Genomic DNA, 13,916 nt, shown 5'->3' on the forward strand with positions numbered 1-13,916 from the left:
TGACATAGATGCACACTGACAGGAAGAAGGTGCTCTGGTCCCTAATCGTTATCATAGCATGAGTTTGGGAAAGCACAAAAAGTTCGTAGAAGCTTTGCAACTTCTCCAAGACGTTAGTTACCAAGGACCTTGAAGACCTGTGTGCAATTCTAACAATGGGAATAAGGTTGATTAAGATGGTTTAAATGCAAAAGGCGCTTTCATTAAAGTAAACTGAATTAAATGTGATTTAATGTACAGCTCTATGTTCAAATGAAAAAGTATTAATGGCAGTGTTTTAAAATAAGCATCTTAATTTCAGTATTTTCTTCCTCAGGTGTCTATTCAGTTCAATTTATTTTTAATTCTCTTATTTATATAGTGTAAAACTTACAACAACTTTCATCTAAAGGTGCTAAAATAATACAGAGAAAGGCCAAACAATCCTGTGACCCCCCGGTGAGCAAGTGCAAAGGAAAAAATAACTTTTCACAAAGAAACATGTGTGAGAACCAGGCTCAGGGAGGAGGCAGCCCTCTCCACCACTGGCTGAGGGTGAGGAGACAAGGAGAGAGCGGTGGGAGGCTTTGCATTTACTTGTAGGCTACATTTACCTACTATTTCCCACAATCAGCCCATCAGTGACACTGGCAGGGATACATGGTGCAACTCATGGAATTAGATACATAGTTACATACCTTGACAGTCCTATATGTCTGCTTATGGTATTCCATTGTGAACAGTTATCACCTATTGCAGTGTTGAGAGGAGGATATGTGTATAGTACTGTCTGGAAGCAGATATGAGCCAGTACAAATAGCAGACTGGTGCAGAATATTGCTCTGATAAAGCGTCCTGTGTGACCTAAAAGGCAAAGACAGGAGAGATACAGAAATGGTTAAATGCAGCATAAATAAAACCAAGATAAATAAATAAATCTTTATTTTACAGACATGGAATAAGTATATGCAAGACACTGAATCCTGAACTGCCCCCAGTGTGACTGAGTGTGTGACTGAGTGTGTGTGAATGTTAGAAGATCCTTGTAAATCATCTCAATTTCACTGCTCTTCAGGTTACCTTTATTTGGCAATAGCTTTATTGCGATGTCTGATGTGTTTGGTTTCTTTTTTGTACCTGTTCATTTGAAGGACCAAAGTGTTTTGGTCCTTCAAATGAAAGTGCTTACGCTGCATCCACACTGGAAGCAATTTGTGCGTCAGCCATCGTTCTGAAGCTGATAGCTGGTCATTTGTGGACATTCTAGATGACTAGCTGACCCTCTAATGCGTTTACTACCAAGTCAATCATTAGTGTACTTCACTCTCATTGGTAGTCACTTCAGCCTGGTTCCTGCCCATGCCCACACTTCCCAGTGTCAGTGATTATTTCGCCCTTTATTTGCTTGAAGACATCATTGACTTTCTGTAGTCTCTGACTGCCACATGACTGCAAACAACTCCCAGTGTGCACACAGCTGTAGACATTGGATTCATTACTGATTCATTACTCAACCTTCAGAATTCAAAGACATCCCAAAATCAAAATGACAAATGATGTGGCAGGCGTGTTCATTTTGCTGAAGTTTCATTATAAGAAATGCTACTCAGTAGTTTCTCCGCGTGCTAAATGTTTGACACCATTTCTATTTGAAAAATTAATATACGAATATCATCGTCATACATTTGAAGACCATCTCCACAACACACAGGCGGTAAATCATGGATATACAGGGAAAAGAGAAGAGGGCCCAGAATGATTCTTAAGGAAGGCCTGTATGTAAACAAAGCACTCGACTGCTCTCACAAACTACGGGATGAAATCACTCAACTCGCTAAAGACAAAATTATATCATAAAAAATGGCAACAATACAATGTTTGATCAAATGGATACTAATGGACAGCTAGAGTGAGTCATGGACAGACACAGAACAGAATAAAGTCAAAAACATTTCAGTCACAGAGCTTCTTGCTTTACATTGTAAGGTTTAAAAAAGAATAACATCATAAATAGGCCACTGCTTTTCTCCTGAACTGAAAAAGTCAAAATCACGCACCCCAGAACAAGAACCTCCAAACCCTATGAAGTCATCTTAACTACTGCCATGAAAACTATGTTTTTAAACCGGAAATCGAACAGGATATGAACCAGTGGATTCTTTTTTCACTAAACGCATGACATTAAGGACAAGAACTTCTCACCACAGGAATAATATTTGCCACTGATTGGCTGGTCAGTAGCATTACTTGATGAATCATGAGAACAAAAATGGTCCTAAGCTCCGCATAGTGACCAAAACAACGAGCTCGTGGACACAAGCGTGACATCACGTCTGACACAGTGGTCAGCAGCACAGGAGCACCACAGGGAACTGTGCTGTCCCCTCTTCTCTTCACCCTGTACACCTCTGACTTCTGCTACAACTCTGAATTATGCCATATTCAGAAGTTTGCAGACGACACGGCCATCATGGGGTGTATCTGGGATGATCAGGAAGAGGAGTACAGAAGTCTGGTGAGGAACTTTGTCGCATGGAGTCACACAAACCACCTGCAACTCAACACCTCAAAGACGAAGGAACTGGTTGTGGACTTCGGGAGGTCCAGAGCAGGTCCACTGCCGGTTCAGATAGAGGGGGAGGAGGTGGAGGTGGTCAACAAGTACAAGTACCTCGGGCTGTGGGTGGACAATAAACTGGACTGGTCATGCAACACAGAGCACCTGTATAAAAAAGCCCAAAGCCGACTGTACTTCCTCAGGAGGCTGAGGTCTTTTAACATCTGCAGGAAGCTCCTGAGGATGTTTTACCAGTCGGTGGTTGCTGGAGTACTTTTCTATGCTGTGGTGTGCTGGGGTGTGTAACTCTGTAACTTCTGTCGGTGCTGTGCTTTTTTGGAAATCGAATTTCCCAGAGGAACCCACCCGAGGGATTAATAAAGTTCTATCTAATCTAATCTAATCTAAGCGTGAAAAGCAGCTTTCACAGGGTGGCTGGCCTCTCCCTTACACACCGGGTGAGGAGCTCGGCCATTCAGAAGGGGCTCAGAGTGGAGCCGCCACGTCTCCACATCAAAAGGAGCCAGCTGAACAGACCCAGGATACAGTGCAGCGATTAAACCTCTCGGCTATCCTGGGAACACCCTGGCGTTCCTTGGATAAGCTAGAAAGAAGGCTCCTGCCCTCGCGGCCCGGATGGATGGACGGCTTAAAGAAAAGCAGGTTTCAAATGCATAAAAGGTCGGACCTGAAAACACAGATGGTCTTACCTTTGATGGTGTGTTTGTTGGGACACAGGAACCACGGTAAGAGCAGCAGGTACAAGAAGTAAACCAATGACAGGATGTTGAGGCGAAAAAGACAAGCTGCAAAGACAGAAACAGCGCAGTCAAACAGCAGTGTGGGCACATCTTTACACAGATCATCTTACTATGGAATCATCTCAGGAAAAACGATTCTGATAAATATTCAAATTATACCCATATTTGAACTGGATTTTGATGTAATGTCAGGTCTGGATTTCAGAGAGAAACCTTTTACACGTGATCATATTGTTTTTACTCATCAAACAATCAACATGTTATTAAAGTGAAAACTTTACGCTTTAATTCAAGAGGTTTAACAAAACGATCACATTAACTGCTTATGAATTACGGCCATTTGTCTTAACCTGAAACACATTTTGGAATCACTTTGCTCACTTTAAGTTGTTGCCTGCTGTCTCAGGCCTTTTCTGTGTTACTGAGCTTTCTTTGCAGAAACAGGCAACACAGTTGATTTAGCCACTTTTATTTTTTATTTTCAAAACAAAGTGGAGTATAACACATAGTACATCAAAAACAAAACATCCAGATATGCCCCAAACAAACAGACAAAAAGCACATGGGGAGAGAAGGCAACAATGTCATACGTAGAACTCAACAGGAAATAAAACACAGCACTCAAGCCTCTAAAGTCTGGTTGAAGAGGCTTCATAAAATTGACCCACTCGCACCATAGCTTGGCAAAAACATTCTTCTTAAGACGTATTGAGAATGTAATTGAGTCATTCACACTGTCCCTGCAATCTGACATAGTGGGGGGCGGAGCCAGCATCTTGTAACTGCGTTTTTGGCACAAGTATTATAAAAAGATATTCATTTCTCATGTCCTGCAGATGATCACGATCAGTTAGGAATATTGTCGAGAATTGCAAAGGTATATTATTCGCCTTAAACATGGTGATTAAGGCTTTGACTCTTTTTTCTTCTTTGCTGAGTATTTTCAGCCCACTGGTGGGGGCATACTTTACTTGCACCAAGACCTCTGTGAATCTGCTGGAGTTACAGTGAAAAGCTACCAGATTCAACACTCGTGAATAGCTTTGCAATACCTTCGTTACATTCTTAGATTCAAAGCTGAATTACTTCAGTTAGCTTGTTTGAATCTCCTGATGTGGTGTATAGTTAGAAACAAAATGCAAATACTCAGATAACAACTAAAGCATTATCATAATGACTGTTGAGCAGCAAGGCTTTATTCTTTATAACGAGACTATTCATAACCAAAAAAAGCCCTCAGCGTTTAAACAATAGCTGCATATGTACTGAAAAAACTAATTCAGCTGAGAACCAGTTGTGTTTGTTTTATCAAAGCTGTGTGTTACAAAGAAGAGGAGAGAGAGACGGGTTTGACAGTGAAGATGAAATAAGCAGAGGTAGTTAAGGTAGATGACTTTAAGTACTGTTGTTTACTATCAAAAGCAAGGACCGTGTACAAGAGAGATGAAGAAGAGCGCAAACAGGGTGGAGTGGGTGGAGGCGAGTGTTAGGGATGCTTTGTTACAGAGGGATAGCAGCAAAACGGTAAAGGGACTACTCTCCTCTGACAGCGCACAGCCCTGTTTACCCTCGCCAGGGTGGCCTTGGGGTCAAGCACCCCTCCTTCACCCACACCCGGTAACAGCAGCTCACCTCTAAATCCATGCATCCTGTAACTAATTAGGTTCAAATTTAGCAGCCTGGAAAAATAGGCTCCAAAGTCCTGTTCATTTTTAAGGCTAGAGTAACCTGTAAGAACCCTGAGAGTGATGTAATAATAATAATACACAAAGCTAAAGCTGATCTCGAGAGGAGAGAGTGGGAACACCTTGGCCACCAACACGATCATCTCTGCTGCATGTAGATACATGTTGATAGGAAGGGAGCCAATTCCTCGGAATAATCCAACAAGGCAAGAATGAGCAGAGAAACAGAAAAAAATTACAAATCCAATTTGTGCGTCCACAGTGTTCGGGTGGGAGTTGCTCGTCCTGCAATTATTGCTGTAATTAATCCCAGGGAACTAGGGATCCAATTTTTATTTATTTATTTTTCCTTTGCCCCCAGTTGCCAGCCAGAGCCTCCTTCAGCACCCTCGAATAGAATTTCCCATTAATTGGATGATAATTGGAGCATACTCTCTGGTCCACCTGTTTGAAGACTGGAGCCACCATTTTCAAACAAAGGGGACCCCAGAGGCTCGATCCAGACCTCCACGAGACACTACACTGGTGCAAGAAAGGCCCACGCAGTCTGGAGCCGGGGTGCCAAACTCATTTTACATCACAGGCCACATACAGCGCACTCTGACCTTAGGTGGGCCGGACCAGTGAGACTCCCTTCACTGTTTTGTTTTTTAACCGTAATTGTAAAAAAACAATTTAAGTAGAAAGTTAAAAAGAAACTTTTGTGTCATTTAATTGTTTATTGCTTCATTACTTTGTGTAGTATGAATGGCCATAAGGAAGGTTTTTATCAGTAGGAAAAGCTGATGCATCGTCTGCTCGTTTGTGGTGAGCAGCAAATCAAACAGTTCAGAGTTCAGGCCTGTGAGACTCATGTAGACACTCAGACACATCCTGTGTCTGCCATTCAAAGACACTTTGGATGAGGTTTATTTTATGTAGTATTCAAGTCTTTTTCAAAGAAGCATTCTTTCATTCAGCCTTATTTTATCCATTTACTATTACCACGGAGAACAGACGTGAAGTTTAAGGCCTGGAAGTTTGAAACCTTTCGTCCTCCACAAAAGACAATGGCTGAAGGTAAAACAGGCACCAGCCAGCTCCTAGTTTGATCAGTTCTGCAGTCAGCTCAGAAGAACAGTGATATCGACCAGGGGTTTTAAGCTTTGTGATTGTTAGTGTGTTCTGTTCTGCTTATCCCTTTTAGGCTCGCGGGGGCCTGGAGCCTCTCCCTGCTGTCTTAGGATAAGAAGCAGAGTGCACCCTGGACAGGCTGACACACAGAGACAGACAACCATTCACTCCCATTGCCTGTGGTAACTCTATCATTTAGAGTCACCAATTAACCTAGCCCCACTAACTGCATGTCTTTGGACTGTGGCAGGAAGCCGGAGTACCCGGAGAGAACCCACACAAACACAGGGAGAACATGCACAGCAAGACCTCGGCCTGAAGGTGGAACTGGACTCAGGACCTTCTGATTGCCTGCATGTATGTTATAACAGAATATTCATGCTGGTGCCATTTCCATCTTTTTATTTTCGATTGTCTTTTAAGTTCTTGTGTTTTTAGGGATTTTGCATGTGTTTGGTTTTATTTGTTTCATATTTGTTGTGCAAACTCTGAACTCTCTTAGTTTTGTCATGTTGTCATAAGAATTTTCTGGCTAGCGCCTCGCCCAGCCCTGTGAGTAACCTGTTTTTCCTCGGTGTTGGGCAACAGTAGTTCATTAGGGGAGTGTGTAAGATCAGCAGTGGCTGTACGTGGCTGGGTAATGTCACCATTGTCTATTCTTTAGAGCTGCTGACCGAGCAACCCTAGAAGCGGCATCAGGAGGGAGCGGCTACAATCTGCTCAGCTGAGACTCACTATTCAGAGCTGAGAAGAACCCGAACAGTCACTGAATTTAGCACTTAGACAAATATTGGACTGTCTGGTAATTAACAGCTTGCTGGACAGTATTTTTATTGTTGTCTTGACTGTACAAGTTTCCTCTGTGCTCATTGTTTAAATTCTTCTCCCTGGTGGTTGTTTTTGAGACCACAATAACTGCTATTTTCAGATCTGTGTTTTATTTAGAGGCACCTCTATTCTTACTTTATGTGAATTTATCGAGGGGGAATCAGTTTATTTTCTTTAAGAAAGGATCTGCTCCATTCTCTGTTCCCTGGCTGTCACGCTGCCCTCCCCTGTGGAACCGATGGCTCGTTCAAACCTAGCTGGTGTTGTTGCAGGACACACAAAATTGTGTCACTAGTGGGATGTTGTGTTGGTTAGCTTTCTTTTTTGAGAAACCGACAATCACTGGTCTCGCCCCACACCCATTATCATTATCTAGTTTTGTATATACAAGTTATAAGGGCTCAAAAATGCTTGTAAAAGTAAGTTGCTCAGTGGTTCAGGGAGCAGTGCCAACTGGGCTAATTGGCTGCCACTCATTTGCTAATCAGCCTCGTCCCAGTAGCACACCGGGACCTGGAGGAGTTGCACACATATCAGGCGGTCAATCGCACTGTGGACTGTGCAAAAAACTCTGAGTTTGCATTACAGTGTGCACTTTGCTACACCAGCATACAGAATCAACAGTGTATCTACATGTGTCGAGAGAATGGGTAGAAAGTCTGGCTGCACAATGAAAAAGCTCCACATTTCTAACACCCTTAAATACTTTGACAGCCTATATATAGAACAGTTTTCATAATACGAAGTTAGCTGGAGGCACTCACTGATTTCCTGTTAGATTAGTCACATACATGCTGGACTTTAAGTGCAGCTTTTGTCATTTTAAGTTCAAATCTGACTTAAAGCCCCAAACTCTTTACTCATCAAACTATTAAAAACAGCCAATACCAATCAAACCTGGCCGAGATCCTTGGTGTCCACGCCCAATCATCAGAATAGATCTTTTTCAAAGGTAAATAGTTGGAAAGATAAGTGTAGCCTTTTGGCAACATATGAACTATATTAATCCATTCGCCTCTAGAAAGTTCTGTAGATTTACTTGTTACATTTGTTAAAGTCTTAAAGATAAAAGAAATGATGAAAACAGGCAGTACTTCACAAGAAATTTAATAAAAATAAGGAAAATTGCACGACAGGTTTAAAATTTTATCAGCTTCTAAAAGCTGATACAACTTCTATATAACTTACATCGTGCTATCAAAATTGTCTGGAACAACATAGATCCACACCCAGTGGATCTATGTCTACACCTACTGTATGAATATTCACATACAGGACAAACTCTGCATGGAGGAGCTCCACCCTGCTGCCCAGTAAAACTTCAGACCCGCCCAAAATGATGTCTCTTGACAAACATGATAACACTCGTTAGGCCCACAGGCAGCATCTATCTCTCACTAGCACTCAGAACAAACCCGACAGACAGAGGGTACGTCCAGTGTTCCAACACAAAGCACTTCCTTTTGTTCATTCTCTGATAAAACTTATACATAAATACATACGCTTCAGGTCCACCATGGTGCAGTTATACTTGCATTTTTTCATAATAAGGTAAGAGGCTACTCAAGTACTACTGTCAGTACTACATGATAGTAACAATATAGTATTGCTGGTCCATTCACACTACCATGAATGTATGTTTCACTCGTTGCACTTTCTAAGAAACAAATATAGCCGTCTCTGGTTTGATGTTTCGTTGGTGGGTTAGAGCTCTGCTCCCTCTTTGCTATCCTTTTCTTTGTTATAATGAAAAAAATAAGATATTATGATTAAAAATGAAAAGTCTAGTTAAGCATATTTTATTTTTTTCTTGCTTCTAATACTCATTTTCCCACAGCTGTTTCTTTTTTTTAGATTGAGTTGATTTAATATAGATCCATCTATAGCTGCTCTTTGAAAGAGCTAAGAGCTTTACTTTTCACTTCCTCCATGTAAAGGTTTGCCATACTGGGTGACACTGGGGGGCCAATAGCACATCCATGTTTTTGTCTGTAGAAACCCTTGTTGTATTTAAAGTGTGCAGTGGTAAGGCAGAGACTGGGGTAAACCCACTTCTGTTTTCTAAGGAGCTGTCGTGCTGTAGTCATTTTCTGACAGTCTCCACTGCCTTGGTTGTAGGGATACAAGTGAAAAAGGAGACCACATCCAACGACACAGTGGTTTCATCTGGATCCAGTGTACGTTTTTGGACTTCTCTCATCTGAGAAGCTTCTTCAGTTCTAAAGTGAAGGTCAGACGCCAACTAGGGAGAAACTACAGTGGGGCAAAAAAGTATTTAGTCAGCCACCGATTGTGCAAGTTCCCCCACTTAAAATGATGACAGAGGTCAGTAATTTGCACCAGAGGTACACTTCAACCGTGAGAGACAGAATGTGAAAAAAAAAATCCATGAATCCACATGGTAGGATTTGTAAAGAATTTATTGGTAAATCAGGGTGGAAAATAAGTATTTGGTCACCTCAAACAAGGAAAATCTCTGGCTCTCACAGACCTGTAACGTCTTCTGTAAGAAGCTTTTCTGTCCCCCACTCGTTACCTGTATGAATGGCACCTGTTTGAACTCATCATCTGTATAAAAGACACCTGTCCACAGCCTCAAACAGTCAGACTCCAAACTCCGCCATGGCCAAGACCAAAGAGCTTTGGAAGGACACCAGGAAAAGTATTGTAGACCTGCACCAGACTGGGAAGAGTGAATCTACAATAGGCAAGCAGCTTGGTGTGAAAAAATCAACTGTGGGAGCAATCATCAGAAAATGGAAGACATACAAGACCACTGATAATCTCCCTCGATCTGGGGCTCCACGCAAGATCTCATCCCGTGGGGTCAAAATGATCATGAGAACGGTGAGCAAAGATCCCAGAACCACACGGGGGGACCTGGTGAATGACCTGCAGAGAGCTGGGACCAAAGTAACAAAGGTCACCATCAGTAACACACTACAACGGCAGGGAATCAAATCCCGCAGTGCCAGACGTGTTGCGCTGCTGAAGCCAGTGCATGTCCAGGCCCGTCTGAAGTTTGCCAGAGAGCACATGGATGATACAGCAGAGGATTGGGAGAATGTCATGTGGTCAGATGAAACCAAAGTAGAACTTTTTGGTATAAACTCAACTCGTCGTGTTTGGAGGAAGAAGAATACTGAGTTGCATCCCAAGAACACCATACCTACTGTGAAGCATGGGGGTGGAAACATCATGCTATGGGGCTGTTTTTCTGCCAAGGGGACAGGACGACTGATCCGTGTTAAGGACAGAATGAATGGGGCCATGTATCGTGAGATTTTGAGCCAAAACCTCCTTCCATCAGTGAGAACTTTGAAGATGAAACGAGGCTGGGTCTTCCAACATGACAATGATCCAAAACACACCGCCCGGGCAACAAAGGAGTGGCTCCGTAAGAAGCATTTGAAAGTCCTGGAGTGGCCTAGCCAGTCTCCAGACCTCAACCCCATAGAAAATCTGTGGCGGGAGTTGAAAGTCCGTGTTGCTCGGCGACAGCCCCAAAACATCACTGCTCTCGAGAAGATCTGCATGGAGGAATGGGCCAAAATACCAGCTACTGTGTGTGCAAACCTGGTAAAGACCTATAGTAAACGTTTGACCTCTGTTATTGCCAACAAAGGTTATGTTACAAAGTATTGAGTTGTATTTTTGTTATTGACCAAATACTTATTTTCCACCCTGATTTACCAATAAATTCTTTACAAATCCTACCATGTGGATTCATGGATTTTTTTTTCACATTCTGTCTCTCACAGTTGAAGTGTACCTCTGGTGCAAATTACTGACCTCTGTCATCATTTTAGGTGGGGGAACTTGCACAATCGGTGGCTGACTAAATACTTTTTTGCCCCACTGTAAATGACAAACAGAACAAGATTGTCATCCCTTTGAAACCAGGTTTATTGGAGAAACTCAGAAACTCCTAATCTTCTCCAAGCACGACATCCCAGTGCACTCAGAGCCAGCCGCACACTCAGGCATGAACTGGTTCATCCCAAGGACAAAACCTGGAAACAAGCTAAAAAACATAGTGTATGCTGTGCAGCGCAGCGAGGAGCGCTCGGACCTCTGCACCGGACAAACCGAACAGCCACTCAATAAAGCTATGTCTGCAGGACACGATGGACAAGACAACAGGACAAGTCAGAACTTTTAATGCAAACTAAGAGTGTGAACAGGCTTGCATATAATCACTCTGTCACAGCTACTGACTATGTTGCTGCCATTCCATGTGCAATATTTTAGTGTGTGCAATATTCTGGCAGATGTGCAACTGCCATCCCCACCCTAAAGGACCATAGCCCTTATTTATTTATTACATTATATTACTATATTTGAACAGAGGGGGTGGCTTTCAACACCAACTGATTGCCACCAAACACAGTTTTGAGATTTCTCCCGAGGCGCCTCAACCCCCGCTCACATCTTGCATCAGTTGATCTCAATGGGTCACATGATAGGGTGAGGCAAAGTCTCTGCTGATAATGACCCAGGCATTTTTTCACACCTTGTGGTAAAGCACATGATCGATAGTAGGCCAACGACCCTGTTAAGGGACAACTCCCACTACAGCTTAAATACCTGTGACTCTCCACTATTTGGCTTTAGGACTGAAAAAGCTTCTCAGATGCGAGGTAAGTAAGTAAGTAAGTAAGTAAGTAAGTAAGTAAAACTTTATTTATACAGCCTCTTTCAAGATAAAAATCACAAAGTGCTTCACAGAAGCTAAAACATAAAAATAAAAATCAACCAAAAGCAAGTTTAAAAAGATGGGTTTTTAGCTGTTTTTTAAAAGAGACCACTGAGTCCACAGATCTCAGGCTCAAAGGGAGAGAGTTCCACAGTCTGGGGGCCACAGTTACAAAAAGTTTGTCGCCTTTTGTTTTCAGCCTCGTGTGTTGGACAGCAAGCAAGCCCTGGTCACATGACCTCAGGGACCTGCTGGGTGAAAGGTCTTCAAGAAACTTCAAGAAGTCCAGTGACTTTCTGGCTGAAACTGGGAATAGTCTTCTCCCCAGTCCCTTAGCCTAACATTAACTATCATAACTAAGTACCTAACTGCAATCTTTATCTTAGCTAAAACCTGATTCTTACCTTAGCTATAAACCTAGTCTTAACCTTCAAACAACTCTTTAAAGATGTATGACACAGTTAGGACCAGCCAAAATGTTTAACTCAGATTTACAATGTCAACAAGAGGCAGCAGCAGCAGCAGCTTTGAATTAATTGAATGTAAGAGGAATCAATCATAATTTGTCTAGTTATTTTTAGCTTACTGCTGTATGCATCAGTCACTGCAGCTCACACATGGACCCTGGGTCAGGGGCTTCAGGCATGTCCGAGGAGGCTGCAGGATAGACCCAGGACCCACTGGAGGAATTCCACCTCTCGGCTGCTTGTGTGCTTATTTACATTGTTTTGATGGTCAAAATAATCCAACGTGGTTTCATTATACAAATAAGAATAATGTTGCTTGCTTTGAATGAAAACCATGTGATACATTAGTAAAAAGATGGTGAATAACGTCTTCAATAATAATGTGGATTATATGTTTTATACACTTTTCATTTGACAAAAGATGTAAATTAGTTGTAATTTTCAAAAATAATTCTAATAATCAAATGTTGTTCCTTTAGATGTTACAAATTGCTTAACTAATGATGCTTTGAGAAGAAATATGTTGTTTACATCATGATTGCTTGTTACAGGCAGAGCATGGCCCATCAGTCTGTGCTCACTGTTACTGTCTTACTGAGCTCCTTACTGTTAACCTTGATGACATATGACTGCTCTGCTAACTTCAGCAAATCATGTGATAACAGTTGCAATGATACCACAGTTGTTTCTTACATAGGAAAGAGCAGCTAACAGCCATGAATCACATAACTAAGGATGGATGACTTCAGATGAACTAGCTGCCTGCAGCAGCTCCCATTAACCATCAGCAGTTTTCAAATGCAGAGGGCTCACTGCACCAAAACCTTGAAGTTCACCTGATAGATGAGCTAACTACCAGTGACGCCGCAGCCATCATCATGAAGGCCCAGCAACACTTTCGCTCTCCTGGCCTCATCTACACTAAGTGCTGTAGGCGCAGAGCATTAAGCATCATAAAGGACTCGACCAACCCCCTGGTTCATGCTCAGAGTCTGGGAGCAGATACAGTAGCATTAGATCAAGGACAGCACACAGACGTCTTAACCAGAGTATGTGAGCTGCTCATAGGGACTGACTGTACTGTTTCCTTGCTACAGTACTTTTACCCATTTACCATTCATAATATATGTTGGATTACACCTCCCACCCACTCCATGACATGCTGGTCAGTCACAGGAGCTCGTTCAGTGAGAGACTGAGATTACTGAAAAGCACCACTGAACGACACAGGAAATCATTCCTGCCTGTGGCTCCCTGTACAACGCATCCACTTAACACACTGTTTGCTGCTACAACTACACATGTTTCTTTTCCAGCTATTTATTTATGAGTGACTTATGTATGTATGTATGTATATATATGTATATATTGTACTATTCTTAGTTAGTGTATTGTCTGTCTTGTCTTAATGTTGGTTTAAAATGGAGCACTGTAACAAAAAATAATTTCCCCCAGGGATCAATAAAGTATTCTGATTCTGATTCTGATTTATTTCATCTTATTGCATATTTTTAGTCCATTTATTAAACGCTCTTATTTATTGGTTTATTACTTTACAAAATGCACTACTGTGTGGTTGATGTGTTTTGTATGCAAAGCATGAAAATGACAAATAAAAGGAATCTGAATTTGAAGTCCATCTAAAGCAGGGCTGCCCAATCCCAGTCCTCGAGAGCTACTATCCTGCAGCTTTTAGATGCATCCCTACTCCAACACAGCTGAATCAAATGGTTTGATTACCTCTTCAGCATGCCATCGTGTTTGGCAAAGGCCTGATAACAAGCTATTCATTTGATTCGGGTGTGTGGGAACAAGGATGCATCTAAAAGC

General features: G+C 42.1%; 1 protein-coding gene across 4 annotated transcripts in view; it reads right to left on the reverse strand.

The window, feature by feature from the left end:
* Positions 1-13,916, reverse strand: part of piezo1 (piezo type mechanosensitive ion channel component 1 (Er blood group)) — a 97,582-nt gene that overhangs the window by 69,051 nt on the left and 14,615 nt on the right. For all 4 annotated transcript variants that reach the window (XM_080869218.1, XM_080869217.1, XM_080869216.1 and 1 more), the window contains exons 2-3: positions 3,247-3,342; positions 678-843 (exon numbers count right to left, since the gene is read on the reverse strand). In XM_080869218.1, the coding sequence (XP_080725344.1) occupies positions 678-843; positions 3,247-3,342 (262 nt within the window). The remainder of the gene's footprint in view (positions 1-677; positions 844-3,246; positions 3,343-13,916) is intronic.

This window comes from Rhamphochromis sp. 'chilingali' (genome assembly GCF_963969265.1).
Source record: "Rhamphochromis sp. 'chilingali' genome assembly, chromosome: 20".
In the NCBI taxonomy this organism is placed as follows: domain Eukaryota; kingdom Metazoa; phylum Chordata; class Actinopteri; order Cichliformes; family Cichlidae; genus Rhamphochromis; species Rhamphochromis sp. 'chilingali'.